The 26,277-nt window shown below is 43.2% G+C and overlaps 2 protein-coding genes across 2 annotated transcripts in view; both read right to left on the reverse strand.

Moving 5' to 3' along the window:
• Positions 1-132: 132 nt before the first annotated feature.
• LOC121699918 (progestin and adipoQ receptor family member 4) lies at positions 133-6,393 on the reverse strand. Its single transcript, XM_042082475.1, has 3 exons — positions 5,968-6,393; positions 3,770-3,988; positions 133-2,970 (listed from the first exon to the last, which is right to left on the reverse strand). Exons 1-3 carry the CDS (start codon positions 6,131-6,133, stop codon positions 2,537-2,539), a joined length of 819 nt encoding a protein of 272 aa, XP_041938409.1. The 5' UTR covers positions 6,134-6,393; the 3' UTR covers positions 133-2,536.
• Positions 6,394-6,620: 227 nt separating this feature from the next.
• The window catches only part of cmn (calymmin), a 43,371-nt gene continuing 23,714 nt past the window's right edge, over positions 6,621-26,277 (reverse strand). The window contains exons 47-72 of the mRNA XM_042083594.1: positions 25,509-25,559; positions 24,481-24,537; positions 23,342-23,401; positions 23,126-23,158; positions 22,860-22,913; positions 22,515-22,553; positions 22,369-22,416; positions 22,037-22,069; positions 21,825-21,890; positions 20,323-20,376; positions 19,959-20,030; positions 18,821-18,913; positions 17,139-17,204; positions 16,825-16,887; positions 16,568-16,639; positions 16,073-16,144; positions 13,997-14,050; positions 12,790-12,843; positions 12,628-12,696; positions 12,321-12,392; positions 10,881-10,943; positions 9,929-10,006; positions 9,665-9,703; positions 8,557-8,895; positions 7,389-7,442; positions 6,621-7,217 (exon numbers count right to left, since the gene is read on the reverse strand). Of these exons, the coding sequence (XP_041939528.1) occupies positions 7,213-7,217; positions 7,389-7,442; positions 8,557-8,895; positions 9,665-9,703; positions 9,929-10,006; positions 10,881-10,943; positions 12,321-12,392; positions 12,628-12,696; positions 12,790-12,843; positions 13,997-14,050; positions 16,073-16,144; positions 16,568-16,639; positions 16,825-16,887; positions 17,139-17,204; positions 18,821-18,913; positions 19,959-20,030; positions 20,323-20,376; positions 21,825-21,890; positions 22,037-22,069; positions 22,369-22,416; positions 22,515-22,553; positions 22,860-22,913; positions 23,126-23,158; positions 23,342-23,401; positions 24,481-24,537; positions 25,509-25,559 (1,760 nt within the window). The 3' untranslated portion in view covers positions 6,621-7,212. The remainder of the gene's footprint in view (positions 7,218-7,388; positions 7,443-8,556; positions 8,896-9,664; positions 9,704-9,928; positions 10,007-10,880; positions 10,944-12,320; positions 12,393-12,627; positions 12,697-12,789; positions 12,844-13,996; positions 14,051-16,072; positions 16,145-16,567; positions 16,640-16,824; positions 16,888-17,138; positions 17,205-18,820; positions 18,914-19,958; positions 20,031-20,322; positions 20,377-21,824; positions 21,891-22,036; positions 22,070-22,368; positions 22,417-22,514; positions 22,554-22,859; positions 22,914-23,125; positions 23,159-23,341; positions 23,402-24,480; positions 24,538-25,508; positions 25,560-26,277) is intronic.

Consider the following 26,277-nt stretch of genomic DNA (forward strand, 5'->3'; position numbering starts at 1 on the left):
CTAAAAAATAATAATAATCAGCAGAATCTTAGTAATAGTTCCACTACACAAAGTCATTCATTTGCAAAGGTGCTAAAAGGATGCTGGGAGTTATGGCTTCTTGTTCAGTGAAATGAGGAATATGATAAACAGTTTGGTTAAAACCGATCTTTGTTTATTGCACCAGTGTTGAATAGGGAATACATCACTTGATAAAAACCTACTGCATGTAAACTGAACCTATAGTATACGTCTTGACAACACAGCCGGGACTGGAGACTAAACAAGATTCCGGATGAATCTGGAATGGAATTTGTTTTACTCAGCCAGTGGTTCTTCCTGGAAAGTTCCGGAATGTTTGGGGACCCTCAGCCAATCCCAACTAACAAGTGAATAAAACCAAACAAACCAGTAAAAGTAGCCTTTGGACAACGACAGTCGATGTCAAAACAGCCCAGCTTTTCAAAATTCAAGTATATAAGTAGTTACAATTTGCCACTTGCCAGTAGCAATTTACTGCCTACACTGCACCACTGTCCAAACTGCATATAGCATTCACATGATTTGATTGGAAACCTCACAGGCTTCTCTGACCTTGTTTCCAGACAGTGCAAGCTGATGGCAAAGGTCATATAGTTCAGCAACTCACAAAACAAGACTACCATATCGCTCAGAACACACCAGAACACTGCAATGTGAACACCCAGCAAAAAAGTTGATCACTACTAGTCCATCAGTAGTAGGGCTTAGCAATGGGACCAAATATATATATATATATATATAATCACAGTAATTTCACAGATTAACTTTGGCGATTATAAATCCATGCTGATCTCTGTTGTATTATAAGTTTAAATATAAGTTTATATAAGTTTTGCAAGTGCCTTCTTTTGAGACCATGAGCATTTGGCAAATATATCATGAAGTCCTTCATGGAGGAAATGGAATATGGATATGAATCCTTCATAATTCAACATAAACAAATCACAATATGGCATACTGTATAATGTTGTGTGTTAAATGCAATTTGATCATAGTATTGGAACATTGCCCAGCCCTACACTAAAGTGCATTAACCAAATGTCCACAACTACCAAACGTCCAATTAATCTCTCTTCTGACCAGAATCAGCACTGTAGACTCCACAGACTTCTATTATGATCCTTCTACACACCAACACCAATCCAGTCCAAAAGGGTCTTCTCTCTCTCTCTCTCTTCTCTACACACCAACCCAGTCCAAAAGGGTCTTCTCTTCTCTTCTCTCTCTCTTCTCTACACAAGCACACTGTCTGTCAGGTTCGCAACTACTAAGTCCATTCTTTATCAGTCCTTGATAAAATGTTGGAGAAATCCTTTTTTGCTTTCAAGTCAAGTCAAGTCAAGTCAAGTCAACTTTATTTCCAATGAAACCATGCAACAGTACATTACACTGCAGACTGAAATTGCGTATCATGTCACTGCTCAAAATTGACTCGTAAAATCTTATAGTGTGTGGACTGGAGTCTTCATGTGGTAATTACCCCGTTATTTTGTGAGCCACTGGTGGTCCTCCTAGTGGCCTGTCTTTAGGAACAGAAATGTCCCTTCTGTTCATGATTAGAATTAAAGAATTAAAGTAAAACCCTGAGGACCCAGCCGCTCTCCAAGACCTGGACCAGCAGGCCTGGATGGCAACACCATAGAGATAGAATATACACAACAGCAACAACAAGCACCATATTTGTCTTCCCAGCTTTCCACTGATGTGGATAATATCAATCAACTCTGTTATGAGCACATCAAAGCACATACCCCTTCTTAACAAGGTAAACATAAATATACCAACTTTTAAAGCGCATCCTGGAAGTCCATAGCTGCTGCTAATGACTTCTGTCTTTGACTTTTACTCTATTCAACATTATATACACCAACGTTACTGTAAATAGGAATGAACATGGAACTCTCCAGACGACACACTTCTTTGAATGCCATGTGTCCATGCATTTTTTTTCCTATATTTTTCCTATATATTTTTTCCTGCCAAACTCTGTTGAAGGTAATGAAGAAGGTTTGAGATGCAGACCTTTTGAACTACATACTTTTGTCATCTGACTACAAGTGTTTCTTTGTGATCTTCGGTGTCAAAAGTCAGAGGCTAACTCCTCAGAATAGTTAGCTTCGGTCAGCTCCCATGTAGCAAAAATCAAAATTCCCCAATTGGACATACCGAAGATCAAAAATATCAATCAAAGACAGATGACAAAAGTGTGTAAGGCAAAATCTCAGCATCTCAGACTTCTGTGTCAATGCAAGAGTTGACTGGAGCAATTATTCAAAATCCCCATTTTATTTTCCCATAGGAAAAAATTGCATGGGCACGGATCTCCTTATATGGGCAAAGATGGCGGCTTTTTTGGTAGGCAAACTCCAGAGGTCTATATGTAGAGTGTGACTCCACTGTACTGTATGTTGTCTAAGTTTGATCCCAGTTCCCTAAGGTTCCCTGACGTTCCCTAAGGTTCCCTGATGTTCCCTAAGGTTCCTGAGGTTCCTTGGTGTTCCCTGAGGTTCCTGGTTCACTCTGGTGGGCACTCAAAGGTGCGCAGCCACACGAGGTCCTCCATCATGCCCCAGTGCAGGTAGACGATGGAGAGCGCCACCAGCATGTGCATGATCTGGTGGCTATTGAGCCAGTAGTCGAAGCTGCCGGGGCTGAGCCGCTCGGGCATGCGCACCACGTTGACCAGGCCGCCCAGCACGGCCAGCGAGTCCATGGTGGCGTAGAAGTGCATGGAGTCGGGGCTGCCGGTGCCCGGGCCGTACCAGCGCAGCGCGTAGAGGAAGACGCGGAAGAGCGCCTGCCAGAAGAAGGACTGCAGCCGCCGCATGTTGCTGCGCGCCGTCACGGCAGAGTGGACACCGAAGAGCGAGAGCGTCACGTAGGCCAGGAGCGCAGCGCGCCGGGCGTCGGGGTAGCACAGCAGCGTGATGTGGATGATGGGCAGCGCTCCTGATGGGGGAGGGGGGGGGGGGGGTAAGATGGGAGAAAGAGAAAGAGAGAAAGAGAAAAGAGGAGATGAAAGGAGAGGAGAGAAGAGATGAGAAACAGAGAGAGAAGAGAAGAGGATGTGAAGAAAAGAGAGACGAGAATGAGAGGAGAGGAGAAGAGGGTGAGAGGGGAAAAAGAGAACATGATTAAAGTGTTTGTGTTTACTAAAACACTCTAGCCAGGAGGCCATGTAGGCCAGGAGTGCAGCACGCTGGGCATCGGGGTAGCACAGCAGCGTGCGTGATGTGGATGATGGGCAGCGCTCCTGATGGGGGAGGGGTAAGATGGAAAAAGAGAGAAGGTGGAAGGGATAGAATGGGAGAAGGAACAAAGGAGAGAGAGAGAGAGAGAGAGAATGAGAGGAAACAAACAATGTCAATCGACAATGATAGACAGAGGTGAGGGAGACAGGAAATGACACAGAGGTGAGGGAGACAGGAAATGACACAGAGGTGAGGGAGACAGGAAATGACACAGAGGTGAGGGAGACAGGAAATGACACAGAGGTGAGGGAAACAGGAAATGGGAAAGAAAGAATGAGGAAGAAAGAAGAGAGAAGGACAGAACAAGGAGGACAGAGCGCTGACGCTTTTGGGGATGTACATCAACACTTTCAGCAGTACTTTTTAAAGTTTTTCACACACCATCTTTCAAACACCCCAAAAAGAACCAAGAATGAAGTCACCAAAGACGTAGAGAGGAACCTTTTTCAGAGATTGAAACGGTGTAGGACGCCGCCTTATCTCCAGTGTGGACTCACCAAGGGTGTTGACGAGGCACACGCCGAACATGTCGAGCGAGAGCAGGGTGTCGTAGATGGGCTCTCCGCCCTCATGGTTCATGAAGAGGTGATAGAGCACGGAGCCCACGGTTGGGGAGAGGCAAGCCAGGTAGTGCAGCACGCAGATCCAGCCCGCGTCGCTCTGGGACCAGGGGATGTTGAGGGGCAGCAGCAACAGGAAACACAGGAATGGGATGGCTGAAGGAGAGGAGGAGAGAGGAGGAGAGAGAGAAGAGAAGAGAGAGAAGAGAATAGGAGAGAGAGAGAGAGAAGAGAGAGAAGAGAAGAGAAGAGAGAGAAGAGAGGAGGAGAGAGAGAAGAGAATAGGAGAGAGAAAGAGAAGAGAGAGAAGAGATGACAAGAGAGAGAGGACAAGAGAGAGAAGAGAATAGGAGAGAGAGAAGAGAAGAGAATAGGAGAGAGAAAGAGAAGAGAGAGAAGAGAATAGGAGAGAGAGAAGAGAAGAGAGGAGATGAAAGGAGAGGAGAGAAGAGAGAGAAGAGAATAGGAGAGAGAAAGAGAAGAGAGGAGATGAAAGGAGAGGAGAGAAGAGAGAGAACAGAATAGGAGAGAGAAAGAGAAGAGAGGAGATGAAAGGAGAGGAGAGAAGAGAGAGAAGAGATGACAAGAGAGAGAAGAGAATAGGAGAGAGAAAGATAAGAGAGGAGATGAAAGGAGAGGAGAGAAGAGAGAGAAGAGATGACAAGAGAGAGAGGAGAAAAGAGAGAAGAAAAGGATGTGAAGAAAAGAGAGAATGAGAGGAGGAGAAGGTGAGAGGACAGGAAAGAAGGGAATGAGAGGAGGAGAAGGTGAGAGGACAGGAAAGAAGGGAATGAGAGGAGGAGAGGAGAAGAGGGTGAGAGGGGAAAAAGAGAACCTGATTAAAGTGTTTGTGTTTAGGCCTAATACTAGAAATGGGCCCACTTCAAAACAAAACAGAGCCAGGCCCATATGGTGCCATGCTACTGAGGTGCTGAAGACTACATGGATAGGTTGTGTAATAAAGTCACTTGATTCAATGTATGGGGAATGTAGGAAGTGATCGTACAGAACAAACACTTTATGTTTTGGGCATTGCTGTAGGGGTGTGTGTGTGTGGTGGTGAGGGGTTTAGGGCAATTCCAAGGCCCTATACGGACAATATCACATTCTCTTAATAGCGCCCCCCTTGTATGTGTATGTAAACCTCATTTCTGGATTTGTGTCCTGCGTGTCGGCACACACGGCTGCTTTTCCTCGTGTCGTCTTTGAGGTAATGTTACCGGGGCTTATTTAGGCAGTGGTTGCCTTAATCACGCTGCGCTCATGCTGGTAAGAGTGTTACAAGCTATTAGCGGCGCTAACTGGCTTAGCAGGGATATCACAGTTGAGGCGGAGAGGAGATGTAGCGCAACACTGTCAGTTCAAGGGCGGGAGTAGCCTAGGCTGTCAGCACCTAGGTCCTAATAAAAAGTATTTTTGTTGTTTGAGAAAGTTGTGTAGGCATACTTTCCAACACTAGAAACAACTGGTGAGACAAAATGATTAAAATAATGTTAGCCTACTCATTCATATCTTGACTGTTAAAGGAGGGGAAACATATTGTAATGCCAATTCGTTTAGTAAACCCTAAGATGCTAGTCTGATCAATGTGATCAATGATCTTAAAATTGCTGACAGGTCAGTAATTGCCGAGCATTTACGGGTCTATTTAAAGACATCACCCCACTCTTAACGCCGCCTTAGGTCACCGCATCCCTGACCCGATTACGGTAATCTCGCAAACACCCTGCTGCAGGTCTCTTAACAGGGAGAAAAACGCACGTATTGTAGCAGCCTAAACTGTCGTTAGTGAGAGTTGACCCATATCATTGCCTCAATGGGTCAAAGAGTTTTATTGAAAAGTGACCGACTATTTTTTTAATGACCCGCTCTCTAAACTGTTGCTATTAAAAGACCTGTCGCACAAGAGATGATAGCTAATCTGGAAGCTTTAGCGCAGGCATTTACCTGTGGCTGCAAACTATTTCCTACTCCTTACCATTTACACCCAGCCAACCCCAAAGGCCTACAGGCCAATGCATTGTCTTGTCTAATGTGTGCAAAATAATATGCGTTTGTTAGTTATTAGGGTAGGCTACTCATTATGGAATTTGCGACTACGGTAAGACTATTCTGCAAGAGTATCTATGGCTTACCATGCGTATAGATGTTCCCAAACTCATTGTGCAGGTAGAAGAGACTATGGAGACATTCTTTCAAAGTCGAGACGGGACGGTACCCGGTCAGTACAAAGTCGTTAAATTGCAGGTGAGGGGGGGAGCTCTTGAAGTCGAGCAGTTTGGGTTTTTTAACAAAATCCATGGCGCACCGTGTAGGAAATCCAAGGCTGCTCGCCGTCCCTGTTCCCTTTGGAGATGTTGGTCAGCTGTCCATTAACATGTTCTGCAGTTTAGCCTGTTACCATTTCTAATACTACACCGGTCAGCTAAAAACTTCTCAGCTCCTGCTGTGAAGGCCCTGCGCCACCGATCGTCCATCACCCCACCGGGATCCTCTTGGCACATGAGCAGCTTGCGGGACTCGTTGGCTGCACCTGTGTCCAATCACTGCGCGCGATTTACACCTCAGGGGGCGCCCAATACCAGCATCCTGCGGGATTATTGTAACACAGCCTTGAGCCACAGCAACTTTTACAGCGCACAAAACCCCAGTGCATGAAGAGGCGCACAGGTGTTAAGCGCAGCTAAGTACTCTGCGCAGATTTTGCGCAAGTGTCGGAGAGACAAAGTAGCCTAATCAATTCGCCATCAAATTGCCACGAGAGAAAGAAACATTCAAACACACATGATTCATGTTTAAAGTTTTTTTTTTATTAAATCAAAAGTGTCTAAAAATCAGACAGGTGCTTGCCACAGGAAGTATATCAGCTTTCTCACGCAAAATAAACGTATTTGTGTGTAGTTCACAGTGCCTTCTAGTGCGCTCTGTACACAACATGCGCTTGCGGGTAAATTGAGTGGAGTGTAATTTTGTATATTTTTTCTTATCTGTCTATTACAACAGATGGACTGTCAACATTTCTTATCAGAGCTATTCTATTTATGATGCATGAGAAATGAAGTGATACAATTAACATGAACATCACAAAGGTCTCCAAAACACCTCAGCTGAAAGACAAATGGACAGAAACTTGTTTTATGCATAAAAAAAACATGAGATCAAATCTAAAGTAAACATTCAGGGAAAGACCTCATTGACAGAAAACACTTGTATAAACATTTGTTTACACTGGATATGGACAATAATACAAAAGTATGGCCAATTATAGACATAAAAACTAAATGTAATTAATAAAAAATATACAACAACCATGACAATAGAAATACAAACATATCAAGTAAAAGATATATATTTAATCTATGTGGTTCCCATCTGCATGATTAGCCTGCAATGACACACAAGGAGGGAAGTTAGAGGGTTAAAAAAAGAGAAGTTTAATCGGGCAGTTCCCCACAAAATAGAATGTCATTATGCTTATTGAATTGTTTAGAAGGTTGTGAACCAAACAAATGTCAACGTGTTCTTGCATTACTATATAAGTAGTCTACACGCTCACCTTGGTAACCATTACCAAAGAATCCATTTAGCTCATACTTGGTTTCTTTGCCACCTTCAAGACAAAATACAACAGTTCAATATGAGTTTATGGACATCTTAACAGTTCAATATGAGTTTATGGACATCTTAACAGTTCTTTAAGAACACAGTGACTGTAATATGTGGTTCGTTTAACAAGTCTCTGAATAAACTGACAGATTACACTACTGCTACAATACTACTGCACTCTATCTTATTGGTCACACCTGACATTTGGCTGACTGACCTGCAGTGTAAAGCAGGGGACTGATAATATATACTGAAAAGTACTGAACGTACACTGAACATCACTGTTTCAGTTCACTGGTGGGGTCATTGGCAGTGGCCTCTGATGCCATATTTGGAGACATCACTGCCCTGACCTGACCCATTAAGACGTCTTTAATGACGTAACGTGACCAAATTATCCATAGGAAACTACAGGCTAGTGTGAAAGTTTACTTCAAAGCTAATTAAAATTTTAGGTTTCATATTTTAGAAAAAGGTAGAATTAAAAATACGTTTGGTAAAGCATAGTAAAAGCATTTAGTCAGTAAAGCTTTGCATAAGCTTTTAAGAAAGCAGCAGGTATGATTATCTACTCATGAAGACCTGTCTCATCTTAATGATGATGTCTCTCCCTCACCTTCTCTGTCTCTCTCCTTCTCTTTCTGCTCCATTCTTTCTCTCTCACTCCCTCACTCACACTCTCTCTCTCTCTCACTCTCTCTCTATCTTCTCCATTCTCTCTCTCTCATTCTCTCTCCCTCACTCACACACTCTCCCTCTCTGTCTCTCTCTCATTCTCTCTCTGCTCCATTCTCTCTCTTTCACTCCCTCACTCACACTCTCCCACTCTCTCTCATTCTCTTTCACTCCCTCACTCACACACTGTCTTTCATTCTCTCTCTCCTCCATTCTCTCTCGCACTCCATCACTCACACACTCTCTTTCATTCTCTCTCTCCTCCATTCTCTCTCGCACTCCATCACTCACACACTCATTCTCTCTCTCTCTCTCTCTCTCTCTCTCTCTCACTATCTCGCTCACTAACTCTTTTGCTGTCTCACTCATTCTCTCTCTCTCCCTCTCTCTCTCCCTCTCTCTCTCTCTCTCTCTCTCTCTCTCTCTTGGAGTTTCTGTGTTACCTTTCCATGACTTGGGGTGAAAGTGGAACTTGAGGTGCTGTTGGATGTGTATCTGGTGTGAGTGGGCCCCCGGCTGCAGCAGCACTGGCGGAAGCTCGGCCTCGTGGACGGAAGCCTGAGGGGGGGGCTGGCTTGGGGGGGCCCCGTCGGCACCCGGCACTTCCCCGCCATCACCAGCAGGGGGCGCCGCCGACACCAGGGGCACCACAAGCGACAACGGGGGCAGCGAGGAGTCATCCGGCAGCGGGGCGGAGACAGCAGGCGCGGGAGCCAATGAGGGAGCAGCGTCGCTGTCGACTGGGGCGGGGCCAGCGGAAGCAGCAGGGGAGAAGGAAACGACTGAAGGAGGAGGAGAGGAAAAAAGAAGGGACAGAGAGACAGAAGAGGAAAGAGAGGAAAGATGAATATGATGAGGACAAGAGAGAAAAGAAGAGAGGAAGATGGAAAAAGAGAGAGAGAGGGGGAATCAAAAGATGGAGGAGGAGAGGAAGAGGAAGGGATAGAGAGGAAGAAGAGGAAAGAGAGAAATGGAAGAAAGATGAATAGGAGAAAAGAAGAGAGGAAGATGATGAGATGGGTTGAAGAAGAAGATGGAAAAAGAGCGAGAGAAGGGGAATCAAAAGGTGAACAGAATGAGAAAGGGAAGACAGATAAAAGATTGTTTAAAATGATTGAAAAAAGACAAAACGATTGAGATCATTAAAAAAAGGATTTAATGAAGACAATAATAAGATGGGAAGAATGAAATGATGGATAGAGAGATGAAGATGACAGGGGTCAGATGGTGCCAGGTCAGGGGTCAGAGGTCAGATGGTGACAGGTCAGGGGTCAGATGGTGCCAGGTCAGAGGTCAGATGGTGACAGGTCAGGGGTCAGATGGAGAGAGGAAGAAAGGTGGTGAGAGAGGAAGAGAGAAGGGAGAGAGAGGGGGGTTTACAAAGCGCACAAGCAACTCATAGGCATGCACACAGCTACAGTATCAACACGCACATGCGTAGAAGCATACACACACACACACACGCATGCGTGTACACACACACACGCACGCACACACACACACACACACACTCATATAAACACACACATACACAACTTGTACGCGCCTCACCTTCAGGTTGAAAGGCTCCAGTTACATAATCACCTTTACCTGAAAGGTATAAATCATGAGTTAGCAGATATAGTGAGCTTGGGAAGCCAGATCTGATGAGGTTTGAGCAATAGCATCAATCTCACATTAAACAGACTGACAGGAAAAGACAGCACTCAGAATTCACAGTGACTCTCTCTCTCTCTCTCTCTCACACACACACACAAACACACACACACACACACACACACACACACACACACACACACACACACACACACGTACCTGTGGTAGGGTTCTCTGCTCCCTCTCCCAGTACAACTTGACCATCAGGCTGTGGCTGTGGTGGAAGCTCTCCCTCTCCTACAAAACACACACACACATACGCACACACACACATACGCACACACACGATAGAATAGTGAGTGAGTGTGTAGGTGTGTCTGTTTGTCTTTCTCTCTCTCTCTTTCTCTTTTTCTCTCTCTCTCTCACTTAATCTCTCTATCTCTCTCTCTCTCTCTCTATCTCTCTCTCTTTCAGTGTGTATCTGTCAGTCTGTGTGTGTCTCTGTGTTTATGTGTGAGCGTGTGTGCGTATATGTGTGTCTGTGTGCGTATTTGTGTATCTCTCTCTCTCTCTTTGTGTGTATTTGTGTGTGTATGTATATGTGTGTGTTAATGTTTAGGTGTCTGTGTGTGTTTATGTTTAGGTGTCTGCGTGTGAGTATGTATGTGTGTGTATCTGTGTGTGTTTATGTTTAGGTGTCTGTGTGTGAGTATGTATGCGTGTGTATCTGTGTGTGTTTATGTTTAGGTGTCTGTGTGTGAGTATGTATGTGTGTGTATCTGTGTGTGTTTATGTTTAGGTGTCTGTGTGTGAGTATGTATGTGTGTGTATCTGTGTGTGTTTATGTTTAGGTGTCTGTGTGTGAGTATGTATGCGTGTGTATCTGTGTGGGTTTATGTTTAGGTGTCTGTGTGTGAGTATGTATGCGTGTGTATCTGTGTGTGTTTATGTTTAGGTGTCTGTGTGTGAGTGTGTATCTGTGTGTGTTTATGTTTAGGTGTCTGTGTGTGAGTGTGTATCTGTGTGTATCTGTGTGTGTTTATGTTTAGGTGTCTGTGTGTGAGTATGTATCTGTGTGTATGAGATTAAGGTGTTCAGCTAAGAGGAAAGGCGAGACAGTAAGCTGCACATTGCACATAAACAGCTGATAATCAGTAGCACATAAACTGACCAAACTGGTCGATGGATTTGACCCCATCAATCTGCGGAACCGGAGGAAGGGCCTCATACGGAGCTGCAGAGAACAAGGAGAACATATTAACATAATCAAGAACAGACAAGAAGAACATATTAACATAATCAAGCACAGACACGGAGAACATATTAACATAATCAAGAACAGACACGAAGAACATATTAACATCATCAAGCACAGACATACTATAACAGACAATTAATTGGATATTCAATTATATAAATTGTAAGGCTGGCCTGTAGAAAATTATCACTGCAGAAAGTTAATAATGATCAAAATATAGCATTATAGTTATGTACTGTAATTCTAACAAAATAAATAGATAAATAGATAGATAGATAGATAGATACTTTATTTATCCCACATTTGGGATAAATATTATTCAATTAAATGGTGTTTTCATACTGTATTACTATGGCTGTTTTCTGAACTGATCATTCTGAGTGACGGGCATTAAAATGGAACTTATGAGGCTGATGCTGTGCACAGTAGCTAAGAGCAGTTGTGGTTCCTAAAGGATGCTGTGCACAGTAGCTAAGAGCAGTTGTGGTTCCTAAAGGATGCTGTGCACAGTAGCTAAGAGCAGTTGTGGTTCCTAAAGGATGCTGTGTACAGTAGCTAAGAGCAGTTGTGGTTCCTAAAGGATGCTGTGCACAGTAGCTAAGAGCAGTTGTGGTTCCTAAAGGATGCTGTGCACAGTAGCTAAGAGCAGTTGTGGTTCCTAAAGGATGCTGTGCACAGTAGCTAAGAGCAGTTGTGGTTCCTAAAGGATGCTGTGCACAGTAGCTAAGAGCAGTTGTGGTTCCTAAAGGATGCTGTGCACAGTAGCTAAGAGCAGTTGTGGTTCCTAAAGGATGCTGTGTACAGTAGCTAAGAGCAGTTGTGGTTCCTAAAGGATGCTGTGCACAGTAGCTAAGAGCAGTTGTGGTTCCTAAAGGATGCTGTGCACAGTAGCTAAGAGCAGTTGTGGTTCCTAAAGGATGCTGTGCACAGTAGCTAAGAGCAGTTGTGGTTCCTAAAGGATGCTGTGCACAGTAGCTAAGAGCAGTTGTGGTTCCTAAAGGATGCTGTGTACAGTAGCTAAGAGCAGTTGTGGTTCCTAAAGGATGCTGTGCACAGTAGCTAAGAGCAGTTGTGGTTCCTAAAGGATGCTGTGTACAGTAGCTAAGAGCAGTTGTGGTTCCTAAAGGATGCTGTGCACAGTAGCTAAGAGCAGTTGTGGTTCCTAAAGGATGCTGTGCACAGTAGCTAAGAGCAGTTGTGGTTCCTAAAGGATGCTGTGTACAGTAGCTAAGAGCAGTTGTGGTTCCTAAAGGATGCTGTGTACAGTAGCTAAGAGCAGTTGTGGTTCCTAAAGGATGCTGTGCACAGTAGCTAAGAGCAGTTGTGGTTCCTAAAGGATGCTGTGTACAGTACCTAAAGGTTCCACCGACTTGCCATCCGTGATGGGGCCCATGGGGAGAGTTTCATACGGCAAAGCTGGGTTTCCTAGGAAACATCGCCAAGGCAACAACCATCAGATACACAACGAAAGAGTGGATTTGAGGGAACCAGGGAAACAGCAGGGAAATGGACAGATGCATGGATGGATGGATGGATGGATGGAATTTGTGATGGAATGAATGGATGAATAATTGGTGGAATGGATGAATGAATGAATGAATGGGTGAATAGACGAATGGATGGGTAGTTGGATGGACCGGAGAATGAATGACAAACTCACCATACTTTCCTGACTTGGCATTGCCTCCCAGGGAGATGGTTTCTGGAGAGTAGTGGCCCTCTGGTGCACCTATGCATAAAGTAAACAACATGTAAACATATAAACAAACAAATAAACACAGAGATATACAAATATACACATTCATCATATGGTTCCACTCACCATACTGACCATCAGGTTGGCCTTGAGGCCCAGGTGCTTCATAAGGCAGTCCCCCTAAAGACATTTAAATACCATAGATACCACATTAAATACCATAGAAACCACATTAAATACCATACAAATCACATTAAATACCATACAAGCCACATTAAATACCATACAAGCCACATTAAATACCATACAAGCCACATACAAACCACATTAAATAAAATACAAACCACCTTAAAACTGCATAGCACATTAACACTAATTTATATGACTAGACTTACAGTACATACACAAACTCATGTACTACAACAGGCAATAAAGATACTGCTGTTTTTGTAGTAATGTGATACTGCAGCATCACATTCATGTCTATGGTGTGTGTACATAAGTCTGATGTGGACACACTGAACTTGTGTTTTTCTTTGTTCCTCTCACACACACTTTTCCCATGTAAAGACTAATCCCTAAGACTTCTCACTACATCTCTCACTCTTTCTTACTCCATCTCTCTCTCCTTTCCCTCCATCTCATTTCTCTCTCTCTCTCTCCTCTTTTCCACATCTCTCACTCCTTTCCCTCCATCTCATTTCTCTCTCTCTCTCTCCTCTTTTCCACATCTCTCACTCCGTCTGCTTCTTGTCTTTTCCTCTCCTTCTCCATCGCTCTCTCTCTCCTCTCTCTCCTTCTCCATCGCTCTCTCTCCTTCTCTCTCTCCTCTCTCTCCTTCTCTCTCTCCTTCTCCATCGCTCTCTCTCCTTCTCTCTCTCCTCTCTCTCCTTCTCTCTCTCCTTCTCCATCGCTCTCTCTCTCCTTCTCTCTCTCCTTCTCCATCACTCTCTCTCTCCTTCCCACAGGATGTCCTGTGTAAAAGTCCTGCTGCAGATGTTTGTGTTTAGTCTGAGAGGATCTCAGCGCAGTAGTCCCAGCTCACCGTATCTCCCTGCTGATCTGGCATCTAGTGGCTGACCACCGTAAGGTGTGTGTGTGTGTGTGTGTGTGTGTGTCTTTCTCTCTGCAGTCGGCTGAGCTCACGTATTTCCCTACAGATCTGGCATCCAATAGCTAACCACTGTACAAGGTTTGTGTGTGTGTCTGTGTTCATGTGCGTATGTGTGTGTGTGATAATATACACACATACGCACATGAACACATATGGATCCAATAAAAATAATATTTAGAGATATACAAATATACACATTCATCATATGGTTCCACTCACCATACTGACCATCAGGTTGGCCTTGAGGCCCAGGTGCTTCATAAGGCAGTCCCCCTAAAGACATTTAAATACCATAGATACCACATTAAATACCATAGAAACCACATTAAATACCATACAAATCACATTAAATACCATACAAGCCACATTAAATACCATACAAGCCACATACAAACCACATTAAATAAAATACAAACCACCTTAAAACTGCATAGCACATTAACACTAATTTATATGACTAGACTTACAGTACATACACAAACTCATGTACTACAACAGGCAATAAAGATACTGCTGTTTTTGTAGTAATGTGATACTGCAGCATCACATTCATGTCTATGGTGTGTGTACATAAGTCTGATGTGGACACACTGAACTTGTGTTTTTCTTTGTTCCTCTCACACACACTTTTCCCATGTAAAGACTAATCCCTAAGACTTCTCACTACATCTCTCTCTCTTTCTTTCTCCTTCTCTCTCTCCTTCTCCATCGCTCTCTCTCCTTCTCTCTCTCCTTCTCTTTCTCCTTCTCTCTCTCCTTCTCCAATCGCTCTCTCTCCTTCTCTCCTTCTCTCTCTCCTCTCTCTCCTTCTCCATCGCTCTCTCTCCTTCTCTCTCTCCTTCTCCATCGCTCTCTCTCTCCTTCTCTCTCTCCTTCTCTTTCTCCTTCTCTCTCTCCTTCTCTCTCTCCTTCTCCATCACTCTCTCTCTCCTTCCCACAGGATGTCCTGTGTAAAAGTCCTGCTGCAGATGTTTGTGTTTAGTCTGAGAGGATCTCAGCGCAGTAGTCCCAGCTCACCGTATCTCCCTGCTGATCTGGCATCTAGTGGCTGACCACCGTAAGGTGTGTGTGTGTGTGTGTGTGTGTGTGTGTCTTTCTCTCTGCAGTCGGCTGAGCTCACGTATTTCCCTACAGATCTGGCATCCAATAGCTAACCACTGTACAAGGTTTGTGTGTGTGTGCGTGTGTGTGTGTGCGCGTGCGTGTGTGTGTGTGTGTGTGTGTGTGTGTGTGTGTGTGTGTGTGTGTCTGTCTGTGTTCATGTGCGTATGTGTGTGTGTGATAATATACACACATCCGCACATGAACACATATGGATCCAATAAAAATAATATTTATTTTTGATATATGTGGTTTAGTTCCACATTATGTAATATTTATGTTTGATATATGTGGTTTAGTTCCACGTTATGTAATATTTATGTTTGATATATGTGGTTTATTTCCCTTAAACACCGTATTTGGCGTGTGAGCGGCCCTCAAACACCATATTCGGCGTGTGAGCGGCCCTTAAATACCGTATTTGGAGCGGTCCTTAAATACCGTATTTGGAGCGGCCCTTAAATACCGTATGTGGCGTGTGAGCGGCCCTTAAATACCGTATTTGGAGCGGCCCTTAAATACCGTATGTGGCGTGTGAGCGGCCCTTAAATACCGTATTTGGCGTGTGAGCGGCCCTTAACCCATTTACTCCTAAAATGCCTGCTAAAAACGCCTATAGAATCCTATGGCATTCTAGACTAAATAACCTTATTTTCTGAGGGTTTTCTGAAAACATACTAAAAATTGTCAACGTCTACCAAAATGTAATATCTAAGCCTCTGTAGCACCTAGAAACATGAAATAAAAAGCATGCTGCGCTACGCAGCATCCAGCGGGAGGGTCAATGTTGCGCTACGCAGCATCCAGCGGGAGGGTCAATGTTGCGTCATGCAGCATCCAGCGCGAATGGGTTAAACACCGTATTCGGCGTGGGAGCGGCCCTTAAATACCGTATTTGGAGCGGCCCTTAAATACCGTATGTGGCGTGTGAGCGGCCCTTAAATACCGTATTTGGAGCGGCCCTTAAATACCGTATTTGGCGAGTGAGCGGCCCTTAAACACCGTATGTGGCGTGTGAGCGGCCCTTAAACAACGTATTTGGCGAGCGGCCCTTAAATACCGTATTTGGCGTGTGAGCGGTCCTTAAACACTGTATTTGCCGTGTGAGCGGCCCTTAAACACCGTATTTGCCGTGTGAGCGGCCCTTAAACACTGTATTTGGCGTGTGAGCGGCCGTGAGCGGCCCTTAAATACCGTATTTGGCGGCAGATTTCCCGTCCCCTCCCAGGCCCGCGGGTTGGCCTCCATACGGGAGTCCTCCGAGTCCTGAGGACACAAACAGGACACACTCATCATCGCAATGTACAGCCATATATGGACATTGGACACAGACAGATATCACGCGTCGTGTACACAATATATACATGTACATTCAACATACTGTAGATGTCCAATATCTAATTATCTGTGCAATGTAGAAAGTAGTAAATATACAGTGCAACCGGAAAGTTTTCAGACCCTTTCAAGTTTTCGACATTTTGTTATGTTTCAGACTCATCTTAAAATGGATTCAATTCATTTTTCATTTACATATTAGTCATTCTTATATCATTTACACATATAAGTATTCAGACCCTTTGTTATGATGCTTGCAATTGAGCTCTGGTGCATCCTACTTCTATCAATGGGCCTTGAGATGCTTCTACAACATTTTTTGTATAATTGTAATATATTTGCTGTTGAACTCACCATACTTGGCCCCAGATTTCCCATCGGATCCTAATCCAAGGGGTTGAGACTCGTATGGCAGAGCTGGGCCTCCTGTGGCACAGGGGGGTGATGTTAGAATGACACACACACACACACACACACACACACACACACATGCGCGCGCGCACACACACACACACACACACACACACACACACACACACACACACACACACACACACATGCGCGCACACACACACAATAAAATTGGAGTGCAGTTTTTGAGTGAGACTCACCATATCCATATTTACCAGCTGATTTAGCATCATATGGCTGTGCAACATAGGGCATATTAGCTCCTAAGAGACAGAGAAAGGGAATTAAACACAAACACAATTAAACACACACACAGACACACACACACACCTTAGACATGAAATCAAGCAAGCAAGCTTGGCAGAACAAATGCATTTGAAGATATTGATAAAACAAGCAATGTAATCACATGCACTTTAATGCTTTACCCTGTAAGACCAGATCTTGTACTATATAACAATTATTATAAACACACACACACACACACACACACACACACAGGGCCACAGCCTACCATATTGTCCTGAGGGCTCTGGACCCAGTCCCATGGGTGAACCCCCAAAAGACAAACCCCCAATGCCTGAGAGAGAGCAGGAGAGAGAGTGCATGAGAGCAAGCAATAGAGAGAGAGAGAGAGGTGGAGAGAGAGGGAAAGGTGGATAGTGCATGACAACAAGCAATGGTAGAGGGAGAGGTGGAGAGGTAGAGAGTGCATGTGAGCAAGCACTGGAGATAAAGAGAGTAATGGTGATGATGTGGTGATATGATGGTGATGATGTGGTGATGTGATGATGTGGTGATATGATGGTGATGATGTGGTGATGTGATGATGTGGTGATATGATGGTGATGATGTGGTGATGGTCATGTGATGATGTGGTGATATGATGGTGATGATGTGGTGATGGTCATGTGATGATGTGGTGATATGATGGTGATGATGTGGTGGTGATGATGTGGTGATATGATGGTGATGATGTGGTGATGGTCATGTGATGGTGATGATGAGGTGATGGTCATGTGATCGTGATGGTGATGATGAGGTGATGGTCATGTGATGGTGATGATGTGGTGAGATGTGATGGTGATGATATGATGATGGTCATGTGATGTGAGATGGTGATGTGAGATGTGAGATGGTGATGGTGATGTGAGATAGTGATGTGAGATGTGAGATGGTGATGTGAGACGTGAGATGGTGATGTGAGATGGTGATGTAAGATGTGAGATGGTGATGTGAGATGTGAGATGGAAATGTGAGATGGTGATGTAAGATGTGAGATGGTGATGTGAGATGGTGATGTGAGATGGTGATGTAAGATGTGAGATGGTGATGTGAGATGTGAGATGGTGATGTGAGATGTGAGATGTTGATGTGAAATGTTGATGTGAGATGGTGATGTGAGATGTGAGATGGTGATGTGATATGTGAGATGTGAGATGGTGATGTAAGATGTGAGATGGTGATGTGAGATGTGAGATGTGAGATGGTGATGTAAGATGTGAGATGTTGATGTGAGATGGTGATGTGAGATGTGAGATGGTGATGTGAGATGGTGATCTATGAGTTGCTCAGTGAAGCTGCTGTGAGATGTTGATGTGAGATGGTGATGTGAGATGTGAGATGGTGATGTGAGATGGTGATCTATGAGTTGCTCAGTGAAGCTGCTGTGAGATGTTGATGTGAGATGGTGATGTGAGATGTGAGATGGTGATGTGAGATGGTGATCTATGAGTTGCTCAGTGAAGCTGCTGTGAGATGTTGATGTGAGATGGTGATGTGAGATGGTGATCTATGAGTTGCTCAGTGAAGCTGCTGTTGCTGCTGCTGTGGCTGAAGCCGTCTTCTCGTTAGAGCACAAAGCAGCCTCTCTGGCTTCATGTCTTCTCTTCTGCTTCTTCTCTTTTAAACACAAACACTCACAGAGAAAAGGAGCCTGGATACCCAGAAGGTATTCATGGATTTCATTTTTGTTTCAAAAGGAGGAGGTTCGGTCTAGATTGTCATGACATTGACATCAGGAGCACCGCACCGTTTTTGAGGATCATACAGATTCTGAAACAATGTCTACAAATAATCCTTCATACTGAGTAGAACAGGGTTCTGAGTAGAACATTTCAGACATCTTCTGTTAGGAAAAAGCTAAACGTGGTCCTTTTCTCTGTGAGCGTATGTTCCAAAAGCTAATCTCTTTACCTTCTATATCAGGTTCGTAAGGCTCACCATACTTCATCTGCGACTTCCCCTCTCCTCCATAGCCCATTGGCTGGCCCCCATACGGAAGTCCACCTATCAGAGAGCAGGAGTCAAGGTCAGGTGGGTCAAGTTAAAAAACATCCATGCAGACATACAATGACCGAAAACCTAATATGCAACAAGTTATATGCCAAGCATGACTTCTGCCATCCTTATACCAGAAGACTTCGAAAAGATCTGGAAAAGATTTTTGAAAGACTACAGTCTCAGACCCTCTCACATCTAAAGACAAGTCATAGAGTTTTTAACACAGACTAGTCAAAGACTATGACTAGACTATTTTGCAACGACTTGGGATCTTGCAGGGTTACTATTTACAAGGCTGCAACTAGTTTCTTTTAAATTGTTTCCCATTGTGCACTAGATATCAGCAGGATCTCAAACGATAGTTTACTCATATCAAAGTCATATTTTCGTGTTTCGCCAGCATTGTTTCATGTGTCACATCCCTAGCCAATATAGAGTTGTTCAGCCACATGGAATAGCCGACTAATAATTTATAATGCGCAAAATAACAAATAATTATATAGGCTACAGCTGTCACCTACTTTCGCCTCTTCTTGTTTGGTGTTGGAGAGAAGTCACTAGGCCCTTACACACTGCCAAAATCCCCGCAAAATTATTTAAAAAAAAACGGATTATATAGTCGGCGACTACATTTTCAAAGTTGTAATGAAATCATGGAAGTTTTACTGGAGTTGCGGTGCGCTCCCGTCAACTAGATCATTTATTGCAAGGTGCCAATCGTAGCATTTTAAGTCAGTCCGATTCAGTCTTTTTCTAGTCTCGCCGTTACGACAATAAAACATGTTTGATATTATCGCAAGTCTTTTAGTTGTGGCTCATGCAATAGTGACGTGAATATAGAGCCCAATAGTGAAATCGCTCGATAATCATATGGTGTAAGGCCGGCATTAGAAGATGTGTTAACGATTTTTACTTCCAGAAGATTTTTCGCAGCCCAAAGATACACTGCTGTGCTTTCTATCTTTATTTTTTTATATTTTCTATATTTTTGTTGTTATTGTTATTTGTTGTGTTGTTGTTAATGTTATTTATTATGGTGGATGATTTGTACCGTAAGCTCCACCAGATTTCCCATCAGGCCCAAGGCCAGCAGTCTGGGGCTCCATGGGGAACTGACTATTTCCTGTCACACACACACACACACACACACACACACACACACACACACACGCACACAAAGCATCAATACAAGGAACATTTAAATTAAATTATACCAGCTAATATGATTACATTAATACAAACAAACATTTAAACATACAGTATAACAGCCATTATGATTACCTACATTGATTACAATGAATGTTATGTTTTACTATTTTTCACTGTGTGCATAACACCATGCGCTCTCAAAATAGGTACAGTTAACACCACAAAACCACTACAATAACTGGATACTTTATTTACTGTAAACACACCATCAAGTCCAGCGGGGACGATTGGTGCTCCGTTGTAGGGGAGTTTTCCTGCTCCTGCAGCCCACAGCAGAGTGGTGAGACAAGGTAAATAGGGCTCGTGAGTTATGAGTCCAATTCTTGCATCCTCCACAGGTCATGCAACTCGGCCACTCTGACATGTTTACGCAATAACTCAGACAACTCTTGCAGAGTCCAGGAAAATATTATGTTAAAACACTCCAGTGTGAAAAAATCCAACATATACAGTATAAAGTATAATAAAGTATATATATATAAGTAAGTATATATATATACTCTTTTGATCCCGTGAGGGAAATTTGGTCTCTGCATTTATCCCAATCCGTGAATTAGTGAAACACACACAGCACACAGTGTACACACAGTGAGGTGAAGCACACACTAATCCCTGTGCAGTGAGCTGCCTGCATCAACAGCGGCGCTCGGGGAGCAGTGAGGGGTTAGGTGCCTTGCTCAAGGGCACTTCAGCCGTGCCTACTGGTCGGGGCTCGAACCGGCAACCCTCCGGTTACAAGTCCAGAGTGCTAAACAGTAGGCCACGGCTGTCTGTCTCTGTCTGTCTGTCTGTCTGTCTGTCTGTCTGTCTGTCTATCTATCTATCTATCTATCTATCTATCTATCTATCTATCTATCTATCTATCTATCTCTATATCTATCTATCTATCTATCTATCTATCTATATACAGTATATACTGTACTGTATGAAGAGTTTGGTTCTATAACGCTATAATTCCATTTTTGAAAACATTAATAAGTCATGTCAATTTAATATTTCAAGTAATATAAATATAATTGCAGTTCTGTTGTTTTGATTAAGTAAAGATAAATCAAATAACAATATCCAGTTACATTTCCACTGAAATTACTTGGAAAACAAAATAATAAAAAAATATTTATGAAAATTCATATAATCATATTAATGAAAATGGAGGATATAGTGTTTTGCAACCAAACTCTTCATATATATAGGTAAACCATAACTTTTACCTCCAGGTTTTTACTTATACTGGTGATGATACACAAACTATGCTGCCCAAAAGCTGCCATCTTTGCCCATATTAGGAGATCAGGGTCAGGTACCATTTTTGCCCATGCGAACACATGTCCGGATCTCCTTATGTGGGGAAAGATGGCAGCTATTTGTCGGCGGACTTAAGAGGTCTATTGTCCATATTGTCCAAATTTCCCTCACAGGATCAAGGATTCTTATATTGTTTTTACATGTACTGTAAATCTGTTTTGTTTGTTGTGTCACTGGCTTGTGTCGCTGTTTTTTTGGTCTGTCTAGTCCTCATGTCTTTCTTCAAAGTTATTCTGTCCTTATTAGTCTGTCTTGTCATCAATGTTTCTGTGTAACTTGTGTATCTGTGGCCCCAGGGCTCCCTTGTAAAAGAGATTTGAACATCTCAATGGGACATCACCTGGTCAAATAAAGGATAAATAATAAAAAATAATAAAACACAGGTGGCGCTTGCATGACCCACCATATTTCCCAGCTGCAGGGTCCACTGCTGGTTCAGCCGCCGGTCCCGAGATGTCTCCTGCTCCCGCTGAAACGACACACAGGATTCAGCCATTTACATGTACAGGCTCACAGGCTGGAGCCGCGCACAGTGCTTTACAAATGTCCTTTAGATAAGTAGATTTGTCAACCGATTCACTGATTGCAAAATTGAAATGGACAATTCAAACTCACCCGATTTGCCCTCTCCTCCAAGATAGTCAGCACCTGCTGGCATACAAAATATAAATGTTGAATCTGACCTAGAGCTAAATAACTTAATATCTGAACATGAAAAATGTATCTATACTAAAATGCTGCACAGGATAATGTACACACTAGTGCTCCCTGGTGGTTAGAGCAGGTTAGTGCTGTCTGAACCAACATCCACATTTACTCTACACTGTCAGCTTGATGTTCACCTTCTATCTTTTTAAACTACCCATGACAAACTAAAAACAGGTTTTTGTTTGTACTGTTTTTTTTCTTCAAGGTAAATGTGTGCTGACTGAGAGGTCTGTTCTTACCAGGACCGTAACCTGGGTAAGCAAGGGGCGCAAATCCATTTCCATAGCCTGACCGTACAACAGAGAAAGTGGAGAGAATTAATATGGTTGGTTAAAACCACAAATTTGTTTCATGCTACCATGTGATTGGCTGAGCCGATTCTTACCTGGCTTTCCTTTTGTGGCCTCTCCCATCCCAGATGGAGCTGAAAATAAACAACAAAAGCAAAGGGGGTGTACAACCAACCACAGACATGCTGTGCACAGTTTGTCAACAATAATAACATCCCACTACACACAGTCAAGTTCAGTTACATGCTGTCATGTCTATGTTTCTTAGCAGACATTGTTTTCCCCAAGCTGTCATATACAGTACACATGTCACATAACAGTGGTAAGGTATCCTGAATTTGGACTGCTGTACCCATTTTAAAAGCTGATGTCAGATAGATATGTGGACTCCTCCAAGCCATTACAATAACCAGCCCAAGTAGATCGCTTTGTGGACTCACCCATGCCATTACCATAGCCAGCACCAGGATACGGGCCCTGTCCATTCCCATAACCTACAAAAAACACCACCACACAGAGAATGACTTAAACAATGTACATAAACGAGCATTGGAAGATGGTGCTTTTGACATTATGTCAAAACGGTTGCTTATTCCAATGATATCTGAATCTGAATGTTTTAAACGGGAAGTCCTGTGAATAACCCTTTTACAAAGAAGAAGGTGAAGAGAGATGAGACAGGACGTTGGTGGTGAATTATTCTTACCAGCCTTCTTTGGCTTCCCACCATATCCAGGGGCTGAAAGGCCAAAATATGAGCATCAGATTTTAATTTGAGGCAATTGTTAAACTCTAGTTTTACAACAGGGAAAGCTGAGAGAGATTTGAGACATACATCAAGGATTGCATTTAGTGCCTTGTCAAAAGGGCATATAGTTTTATTTTCTCCCTCATGTCTTGAAAGAACAGGTGTGTATCTTACCTGGTCCGTAGCCATTGCTCAGTCCACCTGAAGGGTATCCGCCAGCTCCAGCACCGTAAACTGTGGACAGCAACACACCTAGCGTCAGTACTCATCAACACACCTAGCGTCAGCACTCATCAGAGCAGCAACACACCTAGCGTCAGTACTCATCAGATCAGAGCAGCAACACACCTAGCGTCGGTACTCATCAACACACCTAGCGTCAGTACTCATCAACACACCTAGTGTCAGTACTCAGCACTCATCAGAGCAGCAACACACTTAGTGTCAGTACTCATCAGATCAGAGCAACAACACACCTAGCGTCAGTACTCATCAACACACCTAGCGTCAGTACTCATCATTCATCAGAGCATCAACACACATAGCGTCAGTAATCATCACTCATCAGAGCAGCAACACACCTAGCGTCAGTAATCATCACTCATCAGAGCAGCAACACACCTAGCGTCAGTACTCATCAGAGAAGCAACACACCTAGCGTCAGTACTCATCAGAGCAACACACCTAGCGTCAGTATTCATCAGAGCAACACACCTAGCGTCAGTACTCATCAGAGCAGCAACACACCTAGCGTCAGTACTCATCAGAGCAGCAACACACCTAGCGTCAGTACTCATCAACACACCTAGCCTCATCACTCATCAGAGCAGCAACAACAACACTCAGCAATACTTATTAACTGGCTATCAGGCGAGTATATACACCAAGGGCCCTAATTTCATTGCTGGGCAACTTGCAACAAGAAAAGCAAAGAGCAAAATAATTTAGCGACCACAAGCGGCCTCTAACCCTACCCTTCTTTTTGTAAAGCAAAGACATTGGGTATCTTGGAAGGTAATATAGAAAAAAACTAAGTTATTATTATTATTATTATTATTATTATTATTACAAGCAACATCCTAAGTTGAAACATGGGTAGGTCAACGCCATGCTACCACATGCCACAGGAACGCGTATAGTAAGTGGCATGATGCTTTGCTTGTTGCCAGTCTGAGAAATGTGGTCCCTAAATGTTACATTGTTACACCCTAAGTGGCCCAGCAGCAGCAGCAGCATCAGCAGCATCAGCATCAGCATCAGCATCAGCATCAGCATCAGCAGCAGCAGCAGTAGCAGCAGCATCAGGGCTTTACCTGGCTTAGGGGCCTTGGCTCCTCCTCCATTAGCATATCCTGCTCCTGCTCCATATCCTGGAAACACACACACACACACGACAGCCACACACACACACACACACACACGACAGCCACACACACACATACACAACAGACAGACAGAGACACACACACACACACACACACACACACACACACACACACACACAATAAACAAGTTAACCCAGACATCATCAAAAGACACAGACACACACTGACACATACACGTGTGCATGCACTCAAAAACACACACACACACACACACACACAAAAAAAAAAAAACATACAGACACCAACACACACACACACACACACACACGCACACGCACATAAACAACACTGAAAACACAAACACAACATAAAAATATACATTTAAAAATAGACATTTGGACTGAAAATTTGGACATTGTTACAAAACCAGGGTTTTCCTGGTAGAGATCAATGCACTCCGAACAGATCTTGCCTGCTGCTTCTGGCGGCATTGACCCGTTCACAAAACATACATGCAAACACATACAAACATTAGTGACCTGCATGCAAAACAATAGAACTCAATAACAAATACATTTTAAGACACATAATTAGTATCTTAGACATAGACAGATATTGGGGCTGCACAATGAATGCATTTTTAAATTAAATTTATATTTCAACAAATGCAATTACCTAATCGCCAAGACTGCAATTAATCGTGCAGCTTGCAACTCTATCCCAATGGTTAATCTAGTCACATCTTTAACTTTATATGTCATCCAGCAATCAGGAGTCCTGTGCTTCTCAGCCACTAGGCATGTTCACCAATCAGAAGTGACCCAACTTAAAGCGAAATTTGGAATATTGAACTGAAGCTTGACTTTAAAAAATTATATAGCAAACCAAATTGTAATCACATTATCTACAGTATCAGAAAAATGGTGATTAGATATTTTCCCCAAATTGTGCAGCCCTAATCTGTATATAGAGAAACTGACAGACTTTTTTACACCATGCAACAGACAAACATTTACCATTAGGCTTCTGTCTGTAGCCGTTAAGCAATCCACCTAATGTTCCGTAACCTAGCGACCAGCCACAGAATAAGGGGATATTTAACACTCAAACAAACTGACATTCATCACAGGCTACTGGCACCTGTGCAATGAGGCACTGGACATAGAAATGTGACAGTGTGACAAATCAATACAGATTGAAGTATATAGAAAAGATATATACAATTTTGAAAAATACAGAAAAAAAAATGAAACAATATAATACAGAATCGAAATAGAATAAAATGTTTTAAGACACGGAAAAATGAACCATTGGACTAGGAGGCACTGACAAAACACATAAATGCAAAAAAAACATTCTTGATACGATTGACGGACAGAAGATACACACACTCGGATTATGAAGGCAGTGATATGGAACACACTCTATCTACAACAGCATGCTGCACACATTTTCATGCCTCTGAAGAAAAGATGCATGCATGCACACACACACACACACACACACACACACACACACACACACCGAGTTATAGACCGTAAATGAATAACATCAACACGGTGTTAGGAGTTGCAATAACACACACACACACACACACACACACACACACACACACACACCGAGTTCTAGATCGTAAATGAACAACATCAACACGCAGTTAGGAGTTGTAATAACACACAAACACCAAGTTATAGACCGTGAACGAACATAAACACACTGTTAGCAGTTGTAACACCACACAAACACACACTGAGTTATAGACTGTAACGAACAACATGAACACGT

This window comes from Alosa sapidissima, chromosome 24 (genome assembly GCF_018492685.1).
Source record: "Alosa sapidissima isolate fAloSap1 chromosome 24, fAloSap1.pri, whole genome shotgun sequence".
NCBI classification, from domain to species: Eukaryota; Metazoa; Chordata; class Actinopteri; order Clupeiformes; family Clupeidae; genus Alosa; species Alosa sapidissima.